This window comes from Telopea speciosissima, chromosome 7, assembly GCF_018873765.1.
Source record: "Telopea speciosissima isolate NSW1024214 ecotype Mountain lineage chromosome 7, Tspe_v1, whole genome shotgun sequence".
Taxonomy (NCBI): domain Eukaryota; kingdom Viridiplantae; phylum Streptophyta; class Magnoliopsida; order Proteales; family Proteaceae; genus Telopea; species Telopea speciosissima.
The window spans coordinates 65,089,761-65,117,581 of NC_057922.1; the positions used below are offsets into that span (position 1 = coordinate 65,089,761).

General features: G+C 38.6%; 1 protein-coding gene across 6 annotated transcripts; it reads right to left on the reverse strand.

The window, feature by feature from the left end:
* Positions 1–82: 82 nt before the first annotated feature.
* On the reverse strand, positions 83–27,813 carry LOC122669975 (protein FIP1-like). 6 transcript variants are annotated; one of them, XM_043866897.1, is made up of 14 exons: positions 27,630–27,813; positions 26,938–27,025; positions 26,668–26,776; positions 24,937–24,986; positions 17,640–17,706; positions 12,599–12,671; positions 8,493–8,548; positions 5,039–5,135; positions 4,584–4,668; positions 4,295–4,357; positions 1,761–1,820; positions 758–850; positions 514–576; positions 83–412 (listed from the first exon to the last, which is right to left on the reverse strand). In XM_043866897.1, exons 1-14 carry the CDS (start codon positions 27,683–27,685, stop codon positions 266–268), a joined length of 1,107 nt encoding a protein of 368 aa, XP_043722832.1. In that variant the 5' UTR covers positions 27,686–27,813; the 3' UTR covers positions 83–265. The 6 variants fall into 6 exon arrangements, with proteins under 6 accessions (XP_043722832.1, XP_043722833.1, XP_043722831.1 ...); XM_043866898.1 differs by having other exon boundaries at positions 4,584–4,671; positions 5,042–5,135; positions 26,668–26,772; positions 26,934–27,025; XM_043866896.1 differs by having other exon boundaries at positions 26,668–26,772; positions 26,934–27,025; positions 27,630–27,812.
* Positions 27,814–27,821: the final 8 nt, after the last annotated feature.

A 27,821-nucleotide genomic window follows, 5' to 3' on the forward strand; every position in this document is an offset into this window, starting at 1 on the left:
ATTTAAGTGGCAAAAGGATCACAGTTGCAGTCCGATAAATAGACCAATTTCCATCAGGCCTATAATAACTGTTTTGACAGCACTCTTCACTGATCTTTTTTTCAAACAAAATGCACCTACAACCAAAAGCTAACTGTACATTTGATATTCTACTGCTCTGTAAAAGTAAGAAAAAAAAAATGGCAGGAACAAAAAGAAAAGGAGGAACATAGAGAATTGTACAGAGGCAATAAATGCATCAGCTTTGAAGGTCAAATGTAAGAAATCAAGTTCCACGGTCTTTACTTGATTCCGCTGGTTGGTTTCTCAGCTTCGATATCTTCTGTTGCAGTTCTAAATTTGACATCTTTTCTGTCTCCAAAGCCCGTTCAAGCTTTGATCCATTCATGTACAAGTAGATTAGCTTTACCATCTCATTAAAAAAATAGTACATCAATCTAAAGGTGACACAACAAACAGATGGAGATATGTTCCATTAACAAATAGCATAACAAAATAAAATCAATTATTCACCTTTGCAGCACGAGCACTCCATTCCCCTAATATAGCTCTCAGTCTTTCATTCTCTTCAACATACTGTTCCAGCAAATTTACCCCCCCAAAAAACACCTTTAAAATTAAAACTAAAAACGAGGATGGTTTGATACAAAAACATCTAGCAAAGTAATCCAACAAAAAGCAAGGAACTTACAAGTATAACATAACAAATAAATTGAAGCTATTATATACCACTAGGCACTGATATTTGGAAGAATACCTGATTATTGGTTGTGCGAATCCGCTGGATCTCAGAATCACGTTCAGCAATCAAATTACGAGCAAGGCGTAGCTCTGACTGAAGTTGATTCATCTGCAGTCTTAAAATTTCCTCAGTAACGTCCGGAACAGTTAGCTTGAATAAGGCATGTATATGGTTTAAGAGCACACCAGGTTAATGACCTAGTTATACTTTTTATTTTATTTTTGGTTTACAAGTGTTCTGAGTGAGATCCCTTAGCTACACCTTGGTGAACAAGTGTCATAAGTGAGATCCCTACCAGTACCTGCACCCATAACAGGTTGGAATACTTAGCCTGGGGGATTTCACCAATCCCAAGGTTCATTTTTGGTGGAAGAACTATCAGAGCAGACAAAGGAAGCAATTGTGCAAAGAACGGCCAACTGACTCCAATCATGGTTTGACAGTGCACTGAAGGTTCACCAATCCCAAGGTTCATTTTTTAACAGAATTGTTTGACACTGTACTGAAGTTCCTTCTCATAATCAGAAGGTGAGGTTGAAACAGAGCAGAAGCTTAGGTTCTCACAGAAACAAATTTCACTTGAATAATCCAGTGGCAAATACATGGTAGCTATCCTAGTAGTGTTTTGCCCATTATCACATCTATATGGCATTTGGATTTTACAGGAAACTGGAAATGTGGACCCCATGATTTGGAATATCCTTGAGATGTTTGATCAATCATAATTCCAAAATATAAATTCCTACTCTAATCTATAAGGAATTAGCCAGGAGTATCAAGATATACATGCAATGTAAGGCATGAGCCATATGCAAGTATACAAGTGAGCAACCAGACAGGGAAACCAACAACAAACAACAACAAACTCAGCCTTATCCCAACTTAATGGGGTCGGCTACATGGATCCAGACAAAACAAAGTAGGGAAAACTGAGGTCTAAGCAAAAAGAGAAAAATGAAGAGGTTGGGAAAAGATATTACCATAAATAAATAATCCAAATGGTGTTAGTAGGTATTACCTCAGCAGATAAGGCACGTAATTCTTGATCACGAGCTGCTAAAAGATGGACGAGATCAACCTACAGAAATCCCACACAGTACTCACTGTTGTCTGTTTTCATATTCTCCAAATGTATGATTCAATTTAAAATGAAATACCAGTTCACATTCAAGATCAAAATGATGAATTGTCAAGGGCAAATCTTGAGGGAATGCAATGCAGGTGTAACCAGGAGACCTATATAAAACTTGCGGTCTACAAATACCCCTTCTTCTCCATAGACAACCTAGAAATATGAAGCCTCAAAAACCCGTGTACGTGCAAGCTTGTGTGTGTGTGTGTGTGCTTTGCCAGACTTTTCTCCCTCTTGTTACCATTTTTTTTAAACAGCAAAGCTGGTATGATAAGTTGAGCAGCCACCAGAGCCATCTCATCTGTGTAGCTTGTCTGCCTCATTTTTTATTATTAGTACACAACCTAATACCACAAAGCTTAAAACCCCCTCCACTAACTAGACCCATAGGTGTGGCAATGTATTGGGTAGGATTTGGTGGAGTACAAAAGGCAAATTATCTAGGGTCCACCAGCTCCAGATCTATCCAGCAGATTTGGGACTCCCATCGCTTTCGATGTCAGAAGCAAGTTATCTATGATCAGCTCTCATTGTGTTGATTCCCCAACAATCATGCATATTGTTGTGTCCTGGAGCCTGCCTCTCTCCCTTCTGCAGGTTTGGTCCTGGGAGTGAGTTAGGCATCCTAATGGCACCTGGATACGAACAGCTAATCAATCAGGTTTAGAATGCCAGCCCAATTTCTGTTTGGCCAGTGAGGTTAAGAGTTCCACCCTTCTCTTAGGCTCTTAGCCCAACAAGGCACTCTCTTTCAGAAGACTAGGGAAGTCAAAGCTTGTCTATGCCTAATAAAGTCAACTTCAGTTATGTATCCACCATTCTCTTTCTTCACCAGGCATCAAAGACCTTTTATTATCCATCGATGATCAGGATCCCACTTATGCCTGAAAAATATCCATAAAAAAAGGTGGGGAGGGGGGAAGGAGAAAGAGTGAACTGACACTATTATCTCTGGTATCTTCTAGTAAAACAAACCTTAGATCGTTCGTATTAAATAGAATGGAGTAAATGGTCTTCAGTGGGAGAGATCCACGTATATCTATATAGAAAATGAATTTGGTTCTCTTGATGGGTCAATATCTCGGCAATTTAGTAGTTCTGGGTGATGCATCGTAGGGATAATTGGAGATTTATGTAATTGGTTTTTATTTATGTCTTTATCTTGTTAGATTTGTTAACAGCAAGTAGGAGATAGTCTTAGTTGTGTTCAAACTTGTTTTTCAGTTTTTGAGTCCAAATTAGAGTCCAAAGTAGATTCAAAGTCTATTTCAGTGTTTAAGTGTGATTAGGGGTTAGTTTGGGTCTTTATATATTCTTGTGTAAGCATTGTATTATTCATATTCAGATTTGAGACTGGAATTTGGATGACAGTATTTTTATTTACCTGTGCTGCTGTGAGTAGCGATTGCTGGTTGATTCCTCCTTCCCCTTTTCTTTCCCTCGATTCGGCTCCTTCCTAACAGGTCTGATTTCTTCCTTTATGTATCTATCATAGTATTTTCTCCTCCTTCTCATGTTCTTTGATTCTACTCCTTGTATCTTTCTCGATTATTGCTGTTCCTCCCTTTCTTTGCTGTTGACACAAAACTGGGTTTGAGGAAAGATTGTTAGAAATCACTTGGATCCTCACGGTTCAGGCTGAGATTTGGTCAGACCGTCGAAAAGCCTACCTCTAGACGATTCAAGCCCTTGAACCCCAAGTCCTAACACCCTTCCTGTGGAGAGATCTATCCCTGAAACCAGGACTGGGCCTGCAACTATCGCCTAATAGAGTTAGCCGAGTTTGATTTGCTATCCTGGACATCCACGTTAGCTGTTCGCTTTGGGTAATCCATAGGTCTTCAAGATTCTGAACCTTCACTAAAGTTTCAGCTCTATTAGGTATCTTGTGAGAGATTTCTTCTTCGAAGATGAATATCTCTACCACTGGTTCAGTTCTTATCGTGTGAGGAAGAAGAAGCTGAGTCTTCTTTATTACATTTAAACCCTTTCCCATATTACTCACAGCCCCCTCATTTATCACTTCTAGTTCTAGTTTATCCCTTCTCTACATCAATTTCCAGAATTATTCTCTCTTTTAAAATTAATTCCTGATTCGTCCTCTATTTGGTTTGCTTAATTTTAAGGACCTGGATTGTTCCATATATTACAGAATTGCCATCATTTCTTCAATACTTGGCTATTGCACACTTGGTAAGTCAATAAAAGACATGCCAAACACTCTGTCCTTTTCCAGTATCTATAGAATGAGCACTGTGAACTATCTGCTTCATTGGGCCAATAAAGAACCCACATAGAGTTTTGTGACCCGGGTTTTGCATCACTGGGTGTGTCAGCTTGAGCTCATTCAATAACCTGGCCTACAAAATTTTACACGGTTCAATATATGAAGGGACATCAACTGTTATCAGGATGATTACCTGAGGTGTGCTTCCATCATCAGAGCGCTCATATTTGATCAAGCATTCTTGTAATCGAAGAATCTGAAGAGACATGGTTTGGAATCAATAAAAACAACTATCTTGCCAACTTTACCAGCAGATATCAGATGCTAGAGGTGACTAGTCAAATTAGTATATAACTCACAGCATAACTCTTCTCTTTGGCCAATTTAATTATCAGTGGGTAGCAGAACAAAAAATTGATATAGATTATGAGGTGTGGTACCATATAAGCAACATCAAACTTGGTTTTAATTAAAATACAAACCTCCTCACTCAAGTAATGGAGATTTTCCCGCTGATACTGCAACAAAGCCATTTGCTGATCAGAGAGTCGGCCACCATCATGATACCTGTTTGAACCAAACAGAAGGGAATGATAACTTTTCGGTTAACTTATCACCAAATCCGAGTAATTGGCTTTACAGGAGCAAATGGAGATTTCCAATCGTCCGATCAAACATCCATGCTCAACTCATAGTGTCTTTAATATCAAAACCTTTTCAAATTGAGTTCAAAATGGCACATACTGCCAAAAAAAAAAAAAGTAGAGAGAATATGAAAACAAAGTATGACAGGAAACCTTAAAAGTGCATCAATGGAGTCTAAGCAAACAATAGCTAAAATGATAAGCACTCATAGTGAGTAGCTTGGACAGTTATTGTACTTTGATTGGAAAAATGGAAGAAACTAAATTTGACATAAAGGGAGCATAAACCATTCCTTAATTCTTCCAAAGAGCTTGATGGTTGAAGTGCAGAATATAACGACTTCAAAACATCGGGCTGAGAGTTCAATGAGTTGTACTGATGTACATTCCCTGCATGCACCAACATATGCATGTAAATGATACTTAACAAAACATAAAATATAATCGGCACAGCAATAGAAGGAAATTTTTAGAGCTAATTCTAACGTACGAGTGTCACACTTTGGATTTTCTTGGGCAAGAAGTAGAACATCAAAGAATGAGCTTCTCCTATCATTGAAGTTCTTGACAGGGTAGGTGGTCTCATGCTAGCCACACAATATCATGCATCACGTAACCTCATTGTATGTCCTAACTACCTTTCAATTTTTAACCCCATGAAGTAACCAAACAGTTGCTCCAAATCCATTACTATTATCTCAGTTAAATTGGACACTCCTTACTATTAGGAACACCTGAACTCATTGTACAACCATGTGCATTCTAACATTCTCCAATGTTTTTTTTTTTGGATGTGGGGAGGGGAATAAAAGTGTTGACGATTCGCATTTCTTCCCCTGCTCAGCATTTTCTTCTTGTTTCATGTCTCGTGTCATGCTATATTGAAGCATGCATTACTTAAACGTCTTGTTTTCAGGTTGAAATTTCTTAAATAGGTCATGTTCAAGTTGATGTCTAATAAATAGGCTGTTTTCAGTTGAAATACTATGATGCCGTCAAAATGACCTATTTTTGTATGGGCTATTTGTTGTATTGAAGCCCATAAAGTGGAGATCAAGTCAGAACACGAGATTAGTGTCTAGTGTTTGTGTTAGAATAGGATACTTATTAGCTAGATCTAGTTATGTTTCAAGTCTAATAAGTCAAATCAGTGTGAGAAAGTAATTATGAGTTCTTTTCTGCGTATAATTAGGAATTCCAAAAGGACTATACATACATGCTAAATACATGCATATATAATTATAATTATATACATATATATATATATATATATATATATATATATATATATATATATATATATAGAGAGAGAGAGAGAGAGGGTGGGCCTCAGTGCAACAGTAAGGTTGCTCCATTGCAACCTAGTGGTCACGGGTTCGAGTTGGGAAACAGCCTCTCCGCAAAGCGGGGGTAAGGCTGCGAATATTATGACCCTCCCCAGACCCCCCCAGTGGCGGGATATAAGAGAACAACTTCTTGTCACCAAAGTGGTGAACTAAGAAGTTGTAACCTTTTAATTACCCTTTGTCTTATTCTCAAAAGTAATTTAATGCAGGGGTAAGAAAGGGTTTTAAAAAACTTGAAAGTTATTTAATGCAGCAATTAATGCTGTTTTGATGTGAAATAATCGGATTTAGCCTCATTGAAAAAAAGGGGTATAATACTAAAAGAGCAAAAAAGTAAGGTTACAATCTTGTTGTAACCAACCTTGGTTACAACACGATTTTTCCTATATATATATATATATAGAGAGAGAGAGAGAGGCCGTGCATGAAAAACGCCCCCCCCCCCCAACACACACACATATATATAGGGAGAGGGTTCTCTGAGCAAGCAGGGTATTCTACACCTTCTCACATCAATTTTTTTAATCATTATCTGTCTTCCTTTAAAAAACAATATAATAATCCAATGTGAGGAGGCGCAATCATAGTTATCAAGGCGTCGCCATGAAGGTTCAAAATCTTGCGAAATTTCGGCGATATTTCGCCAAATTTCGTATATCTCGAGCTGTCCGAGATACGATACCAATCCGAAATGGAAAAATACCATATTTCGACGATATCTCGTGAGATATCGACAAAATATCGTGGACTCACGATATATCGCGAGATATTGAAAAAGTCACTAAAACTGACACGTGCAATATTTCGAATATTTTGGAAATTTCGATGAAATTTCGGATCGGTCATCTCGTTTCGGAAATTTCAGAAATCTTGGTCATTTTTGGCATTTTACACCCACAGAAAAATACCATATTTCGATGAAATTTCGGTATCTCTGAAATTTCGGTCAGACCGAAACACCAAAACGAAACGAGATTTAGTACCATGGTCGCCATGGCGTCCAGACTCCTTGGTCACCTTGGATGCCTTGGGCACCATGACGGGCGCCTTGCCACCATGGCGGTGTCGCCTTGAATTTTTCCCCTCCAAAACACCATGGTCGCTTTCCCGCCTTGATAACTATGGGCGCAGTGTATGCCTTAGGCTCAGAGAGCATGTTTGGAGTAAAGAATAAGAGTTTTGGAGCTGTTGAGCTGTGCATAAGGGTTTTAATATTCCAGATCTAATCTCCCTCCTTCTAGTTCTGTTCTCTTTCTTCTCTCTTCTTCCTATTCTCTAATATTTTCTTCTAGCTCCTCTACTTTGTTCTCTATTTTTATTTTCAAGTTCTCTTCTCTGATCAAACGAGTTATATTATTTGTCCTACCATTATTCTATTTTGGTCCTATATAAGGACTATAGATACAACTTTGATCCTGGACTGTTAGCAGTTCGTTTGCTTCTAGAATTCTACTAGAACCTTGAATTGCATCATCATATTTCAACAAGACATGATCACTTGCCACCCTACCCTGCCCAATTAATAATCGGGTGTGTTCAGATGGGCATATAGTTGGCTACACCCAGATCTAAACTGGCTTCATTGCTTGCTACCCTAATATTCTAGAGATTTCAAGTTCATTGCTTGCTACCCAAATAATCTTGAGTTTTCAAGTCCTTTCCTCTCCCCAAACAATAATCTAGAGTTTTCAAGTCCTTTCCTCTCCCCGAACTTATCCTAGTGACTCTCACCAGATTATGTTACGATCATCAACGGAAATGGAGTTGTGCATGACAGATATAGAGTCATTGGAGACGAACATTTTCCATTGCAGACTAAGAAATTAAGACAAAAAACTACTAGATCATTATTATATTTCAAGTGGGACTAGAAGAACTGGCTTATACTTTAAATATGTATGTATCTTAGATGGTTTAGCATTCTCAATGGAAACCTTCTTAGTAAACTATATCCAGCATTGCAATTATTCAAGATTTCGTATAAAATAAAAAAAGAAGGGGGAAAATCAGTTAGCCACGAAAAATATAAAACTAACAACCGATCATGAATTCACCAGTTCTCCCAAGCACTTTATCCAGTAGCATTTTTTTCCCTAAAAAAAGCACTCAATTTATAGTTGGAACTATCACCAGCTTGTGCTCATTTCCATCAATAGAAAGAAAAATGAAATAAACAACCTTCACCAAGTAATTGAAAAGATGGGAAACAGCACATTCAATTTAAGTACAGTAAGAGAATAGGAACTACCACCAACAGGTCAGATCCACTTCATCGAGAGAGAAATAAATAAACTTCAAAAACATTTACATAGAATGGTAACAGCTCATTCAATTCAACTACATACAACTACTATCATAGCCAGTCGAATGTGTTGACCAAGTATAAGCAATGTGAACTCACCGATATAGATACTTATAAAAGATCCAGCACATATGACTTCAACAAACATTATAATCCTGTTGATTTTGACAAAAAGGCAGGATGTTAACAATATTTCCATTTAATTTTGGAGAATATGAAACAGCAAATTGTCATAGGACTGCTCAAAGTTCAAAAGAGAGTCAAACTCAATTCTTGATTTGCAAACCTAAAATCGGACGTTTCGATGGGATCCAGCCCCTCTTCTAAGGTTGCCCATTGCTCGTCTAAAGGCCCCTTCTATTTGTTCAAACATTCAAGGCGCCAACAACTCATAGGGTCCAAGTGGGGGCCCACCATCATCAGACTCTTCTATTAGGCAATGCAGGGCCGATTGTTGTTGCGTTGTCCTAGTTGTTTTGAGCCAAGGAGCTCGTGACTTCCCCAATTTCCGATAGGAAATGGTATAGGGAAGGCCGACTCCATTCCTGAAAAAACAAAAATCGTCTCATTCCCCTTTCCGCCATTCTCTTTCGAAGAGAATGGAGTCGAGGAAAGATCCGGAAAAAAAGCGCGCTTTTCCTCCTTGCTTTCAAATTCTCAATGGCACCCTTTCCATATTTAGTTATACCCAGTACGGAGCTGAACGTCGCTTTTTGGTATGGCACGCCGAATAGACCCTCACTCTTTCTGAATTCAACTCGTCACGGAGTTTGGGTTTATTGCGCGATGGATGTGAAGTAGGCCATTATCTCGGCAATAATGAGCCAAGGTCGTATTTGCAGTGAACCCCCCGTCAAGTAGTCGTGCATTACGGTAGGAACTCCCAAGATCGATATGAACATCATGAGCTGTCCCGTAATAAAACCAGTTGTTGTTGATACCTTCTTCTTGGATCCTTCTTCCATAACCCGAGCTCAGAGAAGGAAGAGATAAGAGGGCTCTATGGAGAATGTGGTCAGAAATCCATAATAGAGTCCGACCACAGCGACCGAATTGATTATCTTCATGCATAAGGATAATAGATTACCTAGTAGAGAAGATTTCAAAATCATCACAAACCTCCCCTTTTTCTTTTCTTTTGCAATTTCTCCATTATTATGAGTCAAATTCGTAATTGTTCGAATTGTGTAATCCCCAATTACTAGCATCGGCAACCGACCCAAAGAAATTTGATTATAATTCAATTCGTGATGATCATAAGTAGAAAGTTCATATTCTTCAGTCATTGATAAACAATTTGTCTGACAGACCCAATTGATTTGTGTATTGAATTACAAATCGAGAGGCACGGATATCATATGAAAACACTAAATAACTCTCAAGATGTAAGTCATCCTATAGATGTTGTATTCATGCCTGTTAAAAATGCGAATTATAGTATTCATTCAAAAGTTCATTTAATATTCAACTCAATTAAGCTTTTCCCAACTAAATAGAGTCAGCTACATGAATCCTGTTTCACAATTCGATCTTGTTTAAAACCACATTTATAGTTAAAGTTAAGGCATCCATATCTTTTGTAGGGTTGTAAATGGATAGCCGAAAATCCGAATACGATCCGTGTTCGAATCCGTTTAGAGGTTTCCGTATAATATCCGAATGCGTCCAAAAGATAATCGAATTCGGATTTGGATTCGTATATTTCCATTTCGGACCGGATAATATCCGGTTAATTTAATATCCGACATTCAATTAGTTTATAAGGATAGTTTGGTAATATGCCTTACCCAAATCCTCAACGAAGTCGCCCATTCTAACTTCTTCTCCATTTCTGCACTTCAGTTCCGCCTCCGGCGCTCTCTCCACTCTCCAAGTCCATTTCTTCTTCATAGTTGCTGATTTGGTCTGGATCCATGAGGAGGTTAAACGCCAACACCTTCCTCTTATTTTTCATCTTTTTTTATTTTTTATTTTGGAGCTTTTGATGACGGGACTGCCAGTAATTTGGTGAGGTTTCCGGGATGGAAAGGTAGAGCTAATACATGTATGTTACCGATTGATATTTTACAGGACGACTTCTGGATAGATACTCCTGAAGGAAGAAAACACTGTAGATCAGTCCATGCAGGTTTGGAGAAAAAGAAAGGGGTTGAAGAACAACTAAAACTTTTGAAATCCAAGGACACGCGGATGCCTAAAGTGAAGACTCTTAGTGGGAGGAAAAGTGTTTGGGAAATCCCGGAGGTGGTAGCTTTTATTACTATTATATCATTTTCTGAACAGTTTCAGTATGGCATCGCTGTGTTTAGCTTAATTTGAAGCCTTTGCATATGTTTGAACTTTGAACGAAATTTTCTAACTATAGTTTTCATTCATTAATCAAACTCCATTGCTGATTTGCTTCAGCAGTTGCAAGAATCGAACTCAGCAGTCTCCCACTGTGTCGCTCTTCTCTATAGGTATGTCACCCTCTCTCTTTCTTTACCTCTTTCCCTCCCCATCTCGCATGTATCTGATCTCGTGGGATTTTGCAGAGACAACTTCGTTGGTCGGTCGTGGACAACTTGGATCTAAGGTTTTTGTCCTTCCCCCCTGTTATTACTTCAGCATATGGCATTACTTTGGTGTTTGTGTTGCTGATTCATTTTAGTTTTGCATTTCTGATTTGTGTTTTTATTTTGATGTTTATGCCTTTTACCTGAATTTTAATTCTAAGTTTGCATGATTGATCGAGTAGATTTCGACTTGCTATAAAAATTCCAGGTGCTGAGCTATTATATTCCCTTTCCAGATTTGGTTTAATTTGATACAGGATTTTATTGAGAAATTTAGTTTCTCATTGATGAGGTTAAGAACTTGATTTCTTTTAATTCTAGCTCAGCCTACAGAGAGAACTTATATTTTTTCATGGGACTTGGATAGACCTTGTATGGTTATTACGGTTTAAATTCTTTGATTTCTCATGAAAAAATTGGGTTATGATTTAGCATATATGAAACAATCATCATGGTGGGAGAATCACTGTCTAATCTGAACATTAAATTGTTAAAAACGCAGGCAGCAACATCAATTCATTTTTCTGGTTCTTTAAATTCCAATAGAATAGGACTTGATTGATTCTATTTGTATTTTACTTCTTGTCCATATTCTTTTATAATGGATACTTGAGTTTCACTTGTTATACATACTCTCTTATGATGGATATCTGAGTTTTACTTGTTGTACATGTTCTCTTATGATGGATATCTGAGTTTTAATTGTTGTACATACTCTCTTATGATGGATACCTTATTTTCACTTGCTATCCATATTCTCTAATTATGGATATCTGAGTTTTAATTGTTGTCCATGATCTCTTATGATGGATATCTGAGTTTTAAATGTTGTTCATGCTCTCTTATGATGGATACTTGAGTTTCACTTGCTGTCCATGTTCTCTTATGATGGATATCTGGGTATTACTTGTTGTACATGCTCTCTTATGATGGATACCTGAGTTTCATTTGTTGTCCATGTTCTTTTATGTTGGATATCTGAGTTTACTTGCTATCCATTGTTCTTTATGATAGATATTTGTGATCCTGTTGCTGTCCATGCTTTTCCATAATGGATATTTGTGATCCACTTGTTGTCCATGCTCTTTCATAATGGATATTTGTGATCCTCTTGCTGTCCATGCTCTTCTTACTTCAATGAGATTCAGGTCAAGTCAATACTAAGAATCAATGGGCTCAATTCTCGAAGTAACTTATAGATATTGCTCCTACCATTTTACTAAAAGTTTACTAATAGATTGAAGATCAAGTAGATAAGATCATTTGCTAAGGCTTGTCATATTTCTATTGCAGACAGATGGTTTCCAATTTTCACATTGATTGAAGTTGTTTCTCAATGGGGCTTCCTTGTTTGAAGCACAGACTAATGACAAGCTTGCAGAGTATTTAAATGTGAAATTCCATTTACAAGGATACTAGTGTAATCATTTATCTCTGGTAGTTTACTTCAAAATTGCAAAATACTATGGCACTATGCCTTTTTCTATGGCGTTACTGGAATTTGAATGTCTAGAGGATAAATAAAGAAAACCCTAAGACCTCGAAGCCGCAACAGAATGAACAATTCAGACTCTTAGCAAATGGATAGTGCACATAACATGAAAAAACATAATAATTAGGAACTCACAAATAACAAAATGTAATAACTACCTCAGCACTACAGAAGGAGAAAGGATACTGATGTGGGGTTCCCACACCATCACAAGTAGCATTGCAGCAGTTCCTAGTCAAATCAACAGACTGAAATTAAAGACCAAAATGTTATCTTGTCATGAAATATCACTTCTACAGAAAAATTGTACATAAATAGACCACAATCCATATAATTTTCTAAGCATAGCCACTATAACAGATGTAATCAATAAGGAATGTCTGAATATGTAGACCAACGTCAATACAATACATAAGCATAACAATTATACAGATGTGATAGATTCAAAATGGACTTAATTTGTCAAAAAAGGGAGAAAAAAGACAAATATTTACTTTTTCTATTTCTATGGTGGGGGGGGGGGACCTCAAAAGGAAAACATTCAACATCCAAATAAGAGGAATAATTGTAAATATTTCAACCCCAAATCTGGATTCCAAAACTTTGGCTAAAATTTCATGCACCCGAAATTCGCATGATTTCAGTTTGTTTTGACCACCCAAAACTGAAAATTCAGTTAAACTTAGAACCAAGTATGGTTGTAGCAGGTCTGAAATGAAATTAAGAAAAGGGCAGTTGATTGGGTTCTAGGTTGCCTACGGATTAGGGATCAGAATACCCACTAAAATTAAAATTGCAATGAAAAAAAGGAAACAAGGTACAAGCGAAATATTATAACAGAAGATCAACAAATCAGATACCGCCAATTTTCTGATCCAATGGATTGTTCACTTAGGAGAACAAGATATCAAAATATAAGGACAATCCAACGGCTGGATAACCAGCCATTGAGGAATCCTACTGGAAGGAGCACACCTCAAAACTAATAATCGATGACAGATTTAGAAAGCTTCAGAATATCAATGAATAAAGCCCAGATTGACAAACAGTAGCAACAGGAAATCAGTTATAACAATACAACAATGATCCAAAATCAGAACATGAAAACAGAACAGAGAACTGAGGTTTTCTGAAATCAGAGTTGAAATAGGACTTTAAGAAATCGGTGGAAAGATCACATTTATAAACCATCACAAGATTTGGAACTAACAATAGGACAGTAAACTAAAGTGTCAGATTTGAGAGATCAATTTCGACTAAAAAGATTTTGAGAAGTTCTAGTTGAGATAGGAAACCAGAATTCGACAGAAATAGTTGAATTTTGAAAACTGATTCTGAAAAAAAAATTAACAATGACTTATTGAGTTGACTTCGGAAGTTGAAGAACAAGAAACACAACTAACAGAATGATAATTAACTAAGAACAGAATTACGAAAGTAATACGCATGACAGAAAAGAAAAGTTAAGAAACTTACTTGATTGATGGAAGGAAGAAAGGAATAAAGATAACCACAAATCCACCTGGTGGGAACTGGAATCCACCAGAACCCCTTGTTGAATCCTCAGCAATAGAATACTCAAAATCCACTGAGCCACCTGAGAATCCACCAAAGCAAAAGGACTGAAATCCACAGACTGTCAATCTGAAAAGTTTCTTATTGCCAAAATTGTGGGCAAGGCTATAGCCCTTAAAAACTTATATGGAATAGGGCTATACAGACTCAATACTCAAAAAAGGAAAGACCTAAACCAATCCTGAACTGAAAAGGTAACACAAACTGACTAGGAAAAAAAATAATAAAGCAAGAGAAAATGATGTACACATTAGCGGGATATAATGGAATAGTACACATTAGCATCTTATTGATTGTTGGATCCCCCTCCAAATTTGTGGGTAGGGCTGCAGCCCTTAAAAACTAATATAGAATAGTGCCAAACATGCTCAGACTGAAAAAAGGAAAGACCTAAACCAATCCTTAACTGAAAAGGTAACATAAATTGTCTAGAAAACTAAAATAATAAAGCAATGGATATAATGGAATCGAACACGTTAGCATCTTATTGATCATCCTCTCTCTCTCTCTCTGTTGGCCATTGCATCCTACCAGTGGAGCCGCTCATCTCCCCCTCTTTCTCTCTCCCCCCATCTCAGGCGCTGCGATCATGCTGTGAGTAAGGATCAACCACACGGGTGGCGCAAATTAGGAGTAAAAGCTTTGGATATTTTTCAAGGAAAACGAGACCATTTTGGGGATCAACGACGCTAGTAGCTTTTGTTTGAAAATGAAAGGCTGCGGTCATACTCTTAAGTATTTGGAATTTTCGAAGAACCATACAAGATGATATGATGCATCTTTGTTTTACTTCCTGGCCAGAGGATGAGAGAAAGGCAGAAACCAAACAAAATCCTTTAGAAAGACAAAACGGGATCAGAACAAGCAGTAAGGGACTAATGGTAAAGGATAAGGTTAGAGGGATCTTTCTTCAAGGGCTGTGTATAAAGAGCAGCGGCTTTGAGATAGTTCCCAGCTTTGAAGGCTTGTGTACAAAAGAGCAGCAGCTTTAAGATAGTTTCCAGCTTTGAAGAATTCATTGCCCGGATCTTTTAGAGAAACCTCAACTTTATCTGCTCCTTCTGATGCTGATGAGGCTGTCACTGCTTCTGCCATTTTACCCTTTCCCACTGGATTCAATAGCATGATTTGATTCCCTTTCACTTCACCGTTTGGGCAATTTGATTGATAAAAGAATGTGAGCCTGGCCCTGCAATAGCGGCAGTGAAAAAATGAGGTTGCACAACAAACAGGTTGAACAGCTGAGATGCACAGAGGGGGATCCAACAATCAAAAAGATGCTAGTGTGTAAGATTCCAATGCACAGTGCTAGCGTATCCATCCCTCTATAGACTCCAAAACTGATCTGGAATTAAACAGATGTGTTCCAGACTGTCTAAACAAGTAATAATTAATAAAATAAAATAAATAAACTCAAAACAAAACTGATCAGGAACAGTAACCACAGGAGCAGATTTAAATCAGAAAATGAACCAAAGAGTTGGTTCAAGGTTGAAGCAGACCAACCCAAACCGTAGGAGATCTTTCTCTTCTTTCTTTTGGCTGAGATCTACATCCGCCAGAGGGGGAGAAGAAAAAAGAAAGAGAACATAGAGATCAACCTTCACCCTATGAATCTACGCATCGAGAGCCCAATTGAGTTAAAGATTTTTCATTGATTCATCATCCCAATATGGATGGGTAGGGCCTCTTAGTTACTTGTCTTCAATCTTGGACCCAAAAAAAGAGAGGTGGTAAACCAAAACCAGGGGCACGATGTTCTCTCTTCGATCAGCAAACAAAGATAATCACACCAGATTCGAAACCCATATTCAAAATCAGATTCTAGGTAGCAGCAGATATCAACATCTTACTATAGCAATACAGACGAATCACCACCCACGAAGAATCAACTTACTGTTTGTGGATTCTAAGAGCAATAAATCGATTCAAACAAATCTTCAGCATCTGGTTTGAAACCAAGAGCAGCAGTGACACTGGTTAGCTGGGCTTTGATCAAACAATTTTCTTGATCAATAGCAGCAACCTTCAACAGTACATAGCAGTGGAATATCAACCAGCAGCAAATTCACTTCGATCAACAATAAACCAGCAATTTTCGAACATCAGATTGCAGCATCAGTTTTCTCCAGGAGATCAATTCAGCAAATCGATAGGGTTTTCAGCAAATAGAAGGAAGGAGACCCGTTAAGTATAAGCAGGGAAACCCTAGTTATCTCCTCACCAATTGTTTCGACTCTCCGATCAGTTAGTAATGCTTCAAATATGAGCAGTTTCACAGGAGACCCTTTTCAGCAGCGAACACATAAGAACCCCCTTTTTTTGTGGACTTGCAGATTTTTTTTTCCCTTCTTTTTCTTCTTCATCACTCTGATACCATGTGACAAATCTGAGCCCAACAAACCAGGACCAATAGAGGAGAAGAAGAGAAGCTTGACAATAGTAAATGTGCGTCTATCGTACCAGCCTCCATGTCTTTATATAAAAAACCATATCATTGAGTTACAAAGGGAATATGACTCTAACACCTCTTACCTAGCTAAGCCTAGAACCTAGTTACAATAGGAAACTGAAACATAACTTAATAGGAAAGAGTAGAGATAAGAAATAAAACCCACTACCAACCCACGGTCTAGAGGTACACCCTCTAATAAAAATAACTGAAATTTAAATAGTATCTAATAACATCTCAAAATAGCAACTACATAAATTAGAAATAAGTTAGAAGATTGCAGCTATCTGTCCCCCCCACACACAACTTATTAGGTGATACTTAATGGGCTGGAAGTTAGGCCCGTGACTGGACTAAACTCCACCCAAAGGGCTGGCTCGATACTGATGGCCCGGCTGGCTTGACGATTCCATCTCTCCTCCTTCGAGCTACATCACACTTGGAGCAGATTTATTAGTTCTTCATATTCATTATTGGTTATTGCGCTATTGGAAGGATCACAAAGATTCAACGAGCCCTTGGAGGTTATCACACTACATAAGAGAAGCTCGACCTCTAGCCTCACCTAACGTCTACCCCAATTAGAGGCAGGCTCAACTACTATTTTAGCTGGAGAACTAGCTGAACAGGTCGTATTCAAATCATGTATTAGCTGTGTGGCCATCTATTCCTTTGTAGAAGAATTGTAATTAATACGCTTGTTCACTATTTTTCAACACTGATTACTGGTTCTGTAATCTTCGACATTCTTTTCCTTTCAATAAATGCTTAAATATTCATAAAAAAGAAATGTAAATACAAAATAAACATAAGGGAGAAAGAACACTACCTGGGCGCGTGCAGTGCACTGCCCCTGCGCCCAGACACAGGTACGCGAAATGACCGCCGCACCCCCAGGAAATTCCGCTTTTCCATGGGGACACGGCAGTCATTTCACGCGTCCCTGTGGGGAGAAGGAGCAGCGCACTGCACACGCCCAGTTAGCATTCTCTTTCTCTAAACATAATATCTAGAAAATCCTTCCAAAACTTAATCTTTTCTCCAAATATCTGACTTCCATGTCAGTCTAATTCTACTATTTGCACCTGTAGAAGTTTGATACCATCAATACATGCTTGGAATAATGAGTTGTCTAAGAAGGAAGAACCACTGAAAGGTACACAACAACGCACCATAAGAAACAGTGGCAAAAGGAAGACGAATAATGTGCTTCAACTTCTGGCTGAAAACATAGTAACCCTACAAAATAAAAAATGCAGAGTCTTGCTTAATTAACGAAACTCAGCCAAGGTCCTAGTTAAATTGTTACTTGTTTCAAGTACCAGAAAATAAACAAGAACTTGTGTAACTGCATAAAATATTCTCTGACCACCACACAGAAGAAAAGCCCTTTTCACTCAGAAAGATATCATTCAAGTTCAAACACAATGGTATGAATAAAAACATATGAAAAAATAGTTACAAATAAGAGTAGCTACATCACTTTGGTCTTATCCTTCAGATGCTCAAGCGCTAAGCTTAATCCCAGCTACTTGGGTTTGGCCACACAAAGATGAATCATAGATGTCAACTGAAGGGTTAGAGTCAATCATAATCTAATGCAGCAGAATTTGAGTTTATTCTGAACAACAAAAGCTCATGTCATTCACATCACGCTACAGGTTCAAAATGCCTAGTGGTGCCTAAAAAACTATACATATGACTATATGAGTACATGAATTACAGAGTTTTAAAGGAAGCTTTAGGCACCTTGCTGTTGAGTTGAGTTGAGGCTCAAACTAAATGCCTGAAGGTACAGCCTTGGAAGCTAAAGACCTTAACGTTCGTGTCTCAATTAGTAAGGCACTCAGAGGCACCCTCCTACTGCCTTAAAGCTCACTTCATGTTCAGAATGTGGACCTCACACTGTCACACATTTAATCAAAATAGTAGGTTTTATGCTATAAATTGATATTTAAAATTAGTTTTCCCTTGATTTTCAGTTTTAAGGTGGTTATATTCCCACCCCTCGGACCACTTCAGGTTTGTTCTTTAATCTGTAAATAAACCAAACTATATCATTGGTTCATATAATTATGCAAAATCTTATAACAGGTGTATTAGAGTCCATTCACAAGAAAGTAATAGAGGTGGTGAAATACTAGCAAAAACAAGAGTGAGAATATCAATGGACTTTTCCCCATAAAAAGCCAAAAAAAAAAACAGACACATCTACTACTTAGTTTACACTAACATTAGCTATTGTCTTTAACGTGTTTAAGCTTTTGAGACCCTTCTAAGCTCAAAACTCCCCAACATCGGTTTTTGAACCACCACCCTGCAATGAAATATTCTATCAATTCATTTCTGAATTTTCGGTATGCAGTTAAATAACTTGAACTAAAAGGTAAATTTTAATTGAAGCATTTTCCTGGCATCTTTGAACTTAATTGATGATTACTTCCATCATTACTATTTTCAATTTTCACAACTATTCTTATTTTATAAATTGTGTTTATGTTAAATAAGCACCAATTGTGAGAAAGCCTCATGCTTGTGATGGTCTTGACACCTCACTCCCATGTCCTAATTCCCTCTCTAGTGAATAAATTTAAAATAAAAAAAAAAATCTGCACAAGAAAGACCTCCCAACAACTTAGCTTTTCTTAATACACTGCGCACTATAATATGACGATTGTCATCTTTCATGATACAAAATTTCTTGTTATCTTGCATGGTCATACCCAGTGCACAAGGCTCCCACGTTTAGCAGGGTCTGGGGAAGGTCAAATGTACGCAGCCTTACCCCTGTTTCCAGAGAGGCTATTTCCAGGACTTGAACCCATGACCAAGCGTTCACCAAGTAAGCACTTGACCAACACGCCAAGTTGGACGCACAAGTCGATAAGCCTGATAAATCTCTGGAGATTTAAATCAAATCTAAAAAGGTGTTGTTCCTAGGATTCTCCGCCACATTTTTGGAATAGACAATTGTTGAAAAATGTAAACCAGAATACCGTGGGGGGTATTCTGGTCTTTTTGGTGTTTATTTTTATATTTTTAAGTTTCTTATGTACTGCCTAGCTATGTCGGCTATGGCAGGGATGTACTTGTCATGTGGATGTAATTTTTAGGCTTGGCTGATCACAATCGATCATTCAAGCATTCCTCAGTTTCTGGTTTTGTTAACATGGTATCAGAGCCATCTTCTCTGATCTAGGGTTTTCAAAACCTTCCCCCCTCCATCGTTCTTCTTTCACCTTCTCCATCGATTTCTTCATCCTTCTCTCCTTCCCCTCTTCTTGGTTCTCTCCATTCTTCAAGGGCAGCACTAATGAGGTGATCCCATTATGATCTAGTGCTGCCCTCCATCCAACCTCACATTATATGCCGTAATTAAAGAATGCGATAGCTGCTGTATTACTCTCTGCGATATTTGAAGACTGCTCCTATTTTCTGGAAAATCAATTCTATCAGCTTGGAAGGTTGATTGTTCATCTTGGAGCACTACTGGCAGGCTACTGAACAGCATCTATCAAAGCTGCATCATCACACATTGAAGATCTCAAGTTCCAGCCCCTCTCTTCCTATATCGATCTCAACTGTCAAGGTTTTTTCTAAAACCCTTACACCTTATCGATCTTGGCTTTTTGGGCTGTCTTTTGAGGAGTTTTTTTGAGGGACAATTTCCTTATTATACTGCTACATTCGACCTGTTTTTCAGCCATAAATACTGCAGTTTTTGAACATCTGAATTTTTCCCTATTTAGTGGATCGATTTCTGCCTGGCTGAATTATGCGTGACTCAGAGATGACTACTGCTACTTCTGGAGGAGATCAGACTAGGGCTGATTTTCTTCCCTATACTGCTGCCATTAAGCTTGATGGTACGAACTACTTAATTTGGGCCAGATCATTATCCTTGACCGTGGCTGGTAGGGGACACACTGGCCATCTTACTGGTACCACCAAACAGCCTACTGAAGAAGGTGTTGCTCGTACTAAATGGGCTGCCAATGATGCAATGGTGATGTCCTTTGTTCTGAACTCTATGACCACTGACCTCTCTAGTTAGTATCTTCTCCTTAACATTGCTACTCAGATATGGACTGCTATCAAGGGTACTTATGGTCGTTCAGGAAGTGGTGCTCAGGCTTATGAAATCAAGAAGACACTTCAAAACACTACTCAAAAGGAGATGACTGTCACTAAATATTATGCTGCCTCAAGTGTTTATGGCAGCAATTCGATCACTATGCTCGGTTTCAGCCTACTACTACTGCTGACGTTGCTGCCTACCACACCTATGTAGATCAGTTTCGGGTCTATGACTTTCTAGCTAGCCTCAATGATGAGTATGATCCTATTCGAGTGCAAGTTCTTGGTCGGGTTCCTTTCCCCACTTTAGAGGAAACCTTTTCTTATGTGCACAGTGAAGAGACACGGAGGGCTGCTATGATGATTACTCCTAAAGTTGAAAGATCAGCCTTACAGACTGCTAGCTTCACCCCTGATGCTTCTTCTGACAGTGTTGCTGCTACTGCTACAGCCAAAGAGCCTGTGAAGTGTGATCATTGCCACAAACCATATCACACTAAGGCTCAGTGTTGGAAACTACATGGGAAGCCTGCTGATTTTGAGGCCAAACGTGGTCGTGCTAAGTCTAAAAATAAAGCCAATCACACTGAAAGTGTAGCTCCAACTCCCACTACTGACATTGGTTTCTCCCAAGAAGAACTTCAAGCTCTCCGGCGTTTGTTGAACACATCCGCTGCCCCTACTTCATCTGCTGCCAATTCAAGTTCCTTCTTTGCCCGTACAGGTATTTCCTTTGCTGGTCATTGTGCATCAGTAGTTTCCACTCCTTGGATTATAGACTCTGGTGCTACTGATCACATGACAGGTTCATCCAGCCTTTTTAACACATATTTTCCTGCTTCTGGTAAGGACAAAGTTAAAATTGTTGATGGGTCCCTCTCCTCCATATCCAGGAAAGGATCCATTGGTTGTTCCCCTTCTCTTACTTTGTCATCTGTGTTGCATATTCCCAAGTTTACCACTAATCTTCTCTCCATTAGCAGTATCACCAAATCTCTAAATTGTAAAGTGACTTTTTTTCCCACTCATTGTGTTTTTCAGAATCTGGACTCGGGGAAGACGATTGGATCGGGTAAAGTGCATGGCAGATTGTACCTGCTTGATGGAGATCCTGCATCTACCCAAGCTTTACCTTCTAGGCTCTATTCCCCAACATCCTTCTCTTCTGAACTACACATATGGCACTCTAGACTAGGACATCCCCCTTTAGGTACTTTATCTACTTTATTTCCAGCATTAAGTAATAATTGTAATAAGGAAGATTTTTTTTGTGAGCCTTGTGTCTTGGCTAAACAAACACGTTCAAATGATCCAATTTCTAATAAAAGATCCTCTTCCTTATTTCACGTTGTTCATACTGATGTGTGGGGTCCTAGTAGAAGAGTTTCTCTTTCGGGTTATCGGTGGTATGTAACCTTTATTGACTGCTATTCTAGGTTCACTTGGGTCTACCTTATGCACACTAAAAATGAAGTATTTTCATGTTTTCAGCACTTTCACCAGCTGGTTCAAAACCCAATTTAATGCCACTATTCAGATTTTGAGAAGTGATAATAGGACAGAGTCTATGGAAGGTCAGTTCCAAAAATACCTGGCTGCCCATGGCATCCTCCATCAGACCAGCTGTGTTGATACTCCAGCCCAAAATGGTGTGGCTGAGAGGAAAAACTGTCACCTCTTGGAGATAGCTAGAGCTCTTCTATTTGCTCGCAATGTCCCTTCCGTTTATTGGGGGGATGTTGTCCTTACTGCAGCCCATTTAATTAACAGGCCGCCCAGTCAGTCCTTAATTCTAGACCCCCTGTTGAGCTATTACTTGGCTCTTCCTCCTTTATAGTTCCCCCTAAGGTTTTTGGCTGCGTTTGTTATGCCAGGGATACAAGGTCCCTTGGTAAACTTGACCCACGTAGTCTCCGCTGCATTTTCTTAGGGTACTCTGCTACACAAAAGGGGTACAAGTGTTATTACCCTCCATCCCGCAGGACTTTTGTCAGCATGGATGTCGTGTTTCATGAGAGTGTTTCATATTATGTGTCCCCACCTCTTCAAGGGGAGAGTGTTAGTGAAGATGTGCTGACTATAGACTCTGTACCTCCACTCCAATCTGTTTACAATGAGTCTGAACCAGTTCGGCCTGCTCTTAGTACTTCCCCTGAGACTACTCCTAGTACCCCCCTGAGTCAGGGGGAGAGATTCCTATACAGGGGGAGACCACCTCTATTCAGAGGGAACAAACTACCCAGTCCAGACTTCTGTCTAGAGGACTATTAGTGAATATCAGAGGAGGATTGATGCTAGTAACATGAAGACCTATGCAAGGAAACATAAGCAGGTTCAATCAACTGTTGCTCCAGTACCCATCCAATTGCCGAACCTGGATCCAGAACCTGCCTCTCCACCTGGTAATGTTCCTTCTCCTGAGTTACCTATTGCTCTTCACAAAGGTGTAAGAACTTGCACTCAGCATCCCATATCTCATGTTGTTTCTTATGACTCCCTTTCCCCATCCTTTCGTGCTTTTGTTTCTTCTCTTTCTTTTGTTCGTATTCCTAACAATTGGCAGGAAGCTCTATCAGATGGAAAGTGGAAGGCAGCCATGATGGAAGAAATGGAGGCTTTGAAGAAAAATGACACATAGAAGCTTGTGATTCTTCCACCTGGGAAGAAAACCATTGGATGTAAATGGGTGTTTGTGGTGAAACAGAAGGTGGATGGCACTGTGGATAGGTATAAGGCACGGCTCGTGGCCAAGGGGTTCACTCAGACATACGACATTGATTACCAGGAAACCTTTGCACCTGTTGCGAAGTTAAATACTGTTTGTGTGTTGTTATCATGTGCAGTCAACCTTGGATGGGATTTGCAGCAGCTAGATGTAAAAAATGCCTTCCTAAATGGAGCACTGGAGGAGGAGGTGTATATGGACATTCCACCAGGGTTCTCTTGTGACAGAAATAAAGGAAAAGTGTGTAGGCTGAAGCGTGCACTGTATGGGCTAAAGCAGTCACCTCGAGCATGGTTTGATCGGTTCCACAAGGCCATGATTTATGTGGGCTATACGCAGAGTAATGCTGATCACACACTCTTTATAAAGAGGGTTGGTGAAAAACTCACTGTTCTTATAGTCTACGTTGATGACATAGTGGTTACTGGCAATGATGGTGATGAGATCAGACGGTTGAAGACCTTCCTTGGCCAAGAATTTGAGATTAAAGATCTAGGGAAATTAAGAAACTTCCTTGGGATTGAAGTGGCCAGATCTTCTAAAGGCATTTTTCTCTCTCAAAGAAAGTATGTCCTAGACTTGTTGGCTGAAACCGGGTTGTTAGGCTGCTATCCTTCAGATACTCCTATGGATCCCACTGTTCGGCTCAAGGAAAATGAGGGTGAGCCTGTTGATAAAGGCCGGTACCAAAGACTTGTAGGGAAGCTGATTTATCTTTCACACACTCGTCCTGACATTGCTGTCGCCGTGAGTGTTGTGAGTCAGTTTATGCATGATCCCTACACTTCTCATATGGAGGTTGTTCTTCGTATCTTGCACTATTTGAAATCAACTCCTAGAAAAGGCATTCTTTTGTCTGCACATGGTCAACTACGGATAGAGGCATACACCGATGCTGATTGGGCTAGTTCTGCAGATCGCAAGTCTATTTCTGGGTATTGCTCCTTTGTAGGTGGAAATCTTGTCACATGGCGTAACAAGAAGCAAAATGTAGTTGCTCGTTCTAGTGCCAAAGCTGAGTTTCGAGCTATGGCACAAGGTATTTGTGAGTTATTTTGGCTTAAAGGTTTGCTACAAGATCTTGGTATTCCTATTCGTCTTCCTATGATGTTGTACTGTGACAACAAGGTTGCAATCAACATAGCACACAACCCAGTACAGCATGATCGTACCAAGCATGTTGAAGTGGATAGGCATTTCATCAAGGAGAAATTAGAAGATGAGCAGATATGTATTCCGTTTGTGATGTCTGCTGATCAACTTGCTGATATCTTCACCAAGGGGCTGCCTGGAAAGTTATTTCATGCTAATCTAGCCAAGTTGGGCATGATCAACATCTTTGCTCCAACTTGAGGGGGAGTGTTGAATAATGTAAACCAGAATACCGTGGGGGGTATTCTGATCTTTTTTGTGTTTATTTTTATATTTTTAAGTTTCTTATGTACTGCCTAGCTATGTCGGCTATGGCAGGGGTATACTAGTCATGTGGATGTAATTTTTAGAGTTATAAATAATAGGCTTGGCTGATCACAATCGATCATTCAAGCATTCCTCAGTTTCTGGTTTTGTTAACAACAATTTTACATTTGTTGTGTTATAAGGCCCAAAACAAACTAAATGCGAGAAACATCAGTAAATTACTTAATGGATAAGGCAATGAAAATTACCTGCAAGCGCACTTTCTGGACTTGGTAAACCAGATATTGTTGAAAAATGCCTGAAACCATAATCAAACATGAATTCTACTAAGAACCAATTTCATCAAATTGCATAAGCCCCACTTTGTAGGTGGAGGGTATTATAAGCCTACAAAGAAGTTATACTACAGAACCATTATTGTAGAAGATACTCAACCAGGATTGCGTAGTTCAAGACTGATATCAGTGCCATATCTCTGGAACAAGTACCCATATGTATAATGTAGAAAATCGAAGACATGCTCTTGGCCCCTAGTAGGTGAAGACTGAAGCCCATTTAGTCTTGGCTCCTCAACCAGTGTACAAAACCAAGCAGAATGCCTTTCTTTGGTTAAAGATTTAGTCTGCCAAATCTGTTGCTGACTCTCCTACAATGATTAGAGATGCTAGGGGAGAATTGCATTTCAGTCCAGCGATTTCAACGTTATTTAGTCTGCTGTTTGTGGTGCTATATTCTCTTTCTTTGCTCAATGGGGGGCTCCATTGCATTTGTTTGCTTATTAATTAATAAAAACTCTACCACTATTCATAACATAAAAAAGGTAGTTAGGAGTGGCACCAATAGGTAATAAGCTGAGGGAAAATTGTTTGAGATGGTCTAGGCATGTACTACCAAGGTCATTTAACACATCAGTGAGGAAGATTGACATGATACATTAGACGAGTTAAAAGAAAAAAGGAGAGTCCAAAAAATGAACCGTGTAGAAGTGGTGAGAAAAGATGTAGATGGTTCTAGATTAAAAAAACAATGACTTTAAATAGAGTCGAAAGGCAAAATGGGATTCATGTAGCCAACTCCATTTAGCTGCAATAAGACTCAGTTTTATTTTCAGATAATTGGCAGCACTTCTGTGACTTCTGAATCAAAAGTATGACATAGGTTGCTGTCATAAGACAACACAGAATTTTTAGAAATATTTTGATCCAGAGATAATGAGAAATTTTTAAATCTATGCTAAGAAGATAAAATCCCAAAAACAAAGAAAACAACCCCTTGGGGAATGTAACAACTAGATTTACAGGGTCCCCACAAAGTGAATTCTTGATGGTCAAATTACAGTTGAAATTAAATACAAACGAAAGTTAGCTAAGGAAGGAAAAAACCAGCACAGATTTAACCATATGGATTCCCTACATTAAGCATATAGAAAGTATTGTGTGTGTGTGTGACTTGAATTCAACCCCATACTTTTCTTAAGATTCTGCAGCACGAGTATAGTCATGCAGCAATAGCCACCCAGCCATATCGCAAATCTTTGGGAGCACATATTTTGGTGATTAGAATTCCTTCAACATTTTAGAGGTTAAGACCTCTATCTGGTGAATATTTATGGTTTTCTTGTTAGAGAATAGTGTTACTACTTAGGGGGCTTGTAAATCTATAAATAAGTGTAAATCCCTGTATCATGTTGACCCAGGTTGATGCAAGGATTTGCAGAGTGTTGCTCCAGTGGTCAGCATTTCTCATTTGGAGAAATGAATACTCTATGGAAAAGTAACTATCGTCACAGGGTCGAAATCTCCTTGTCTAAAGAAATTTTTTCCAAATTTTCTTCACTTGTGGAAACAGTCCTTTTAGGAACAAACCTAGGCTGGAACGCAACCAGATTAGTGGGTACATTTTTCTTGAGCAATTCATCCACCACAAATGTTCATGCATGAACAAAATGAATGCTTAAATACAAAGCTCCAATAACTGACCTGTAATTATCAAAAGAACAGCATTGCAACTGCAAAGCAATGGTGGAATCAATCTTCGTATGGGGAGAAATATCCACGGAGCTGCTATAGCAACGATAGCATAACCTGACTAGAAATAGAAAAAAAAAAATCAGCAATTGATTTCTTCCTTCAAATAAAAAATCAAATAAAAACTATTATCTGGCATATCTATCCATATAAAATAAGAGCATTGGAGATGAGAGAATGATACAAAAAATTGCAGTTTCTCAAAGAACAACTTGTACTTGCCAATAGGATGCAGTATAAAATACTCCCAAGGATTCTCGTAGGCTTCCTATGACCATATAAAGGAGCTTCGTGCAGAATGTCAACAAACCTAGGGTAACAAAGATTCTCATCAGTCTGTCAGTAACTAGGCAACAAAACTTTGGTGATATGTACCAGAATGCAATTCTAGCATAAATTTTCAGACTTAATAATCGATCAGATTATCATTATAGCAGAAAGATAACGGGAAAATGTAGCTTGAAAGTGGCTCTTCTTCTAACACCCAAGTTCATGGCTGAAATCTAGAACATGCATCATACACTTGATGCTCCCTCTTCTGATTTTTCAAATACTAACGGCATAACAATTCCTTTGATCGGACTGAGTATAACAAGAAGATAACAAACCTTACTGTACCTGATCATCTTTCGCACAACCAATTGGAAAAGGTATTTAAAAAATCCACATTCATCAATTACATCCTTAGTAAATATTTTAAAAATTCACATCGTTAAAACTGCGAACCAGTTGTGCAGAAATTATCGACGATCGGACTCTGAAGTTCTTCAAAAAAAAAATCTTGACGGATTAAACAAATATAAAAATATAGATCTATAAATTGAGTTTTAAATATCGATTACGGATTTTGAACTGTAAAGAGGAATTGATGGACCAAATGATCAAGTGAAAATTTAAAAGATAAAAAAACTTACAAACTACTTTCTTCGGGGGTTATGGTTGTAGACGAAGCGTGTCTGTCGTGTGACATTTTCTGTTTACAGGGAAAAACAAAGAGATTTAAGCCATTTCGTTCGTATTGCTTCTGCAGTTAATGGCAATCGCTGAGGGGAAGACTGGTTCATTCTTTACCCTATTTTCTTTGTTGAAGAAAAGCTTAATCCTCT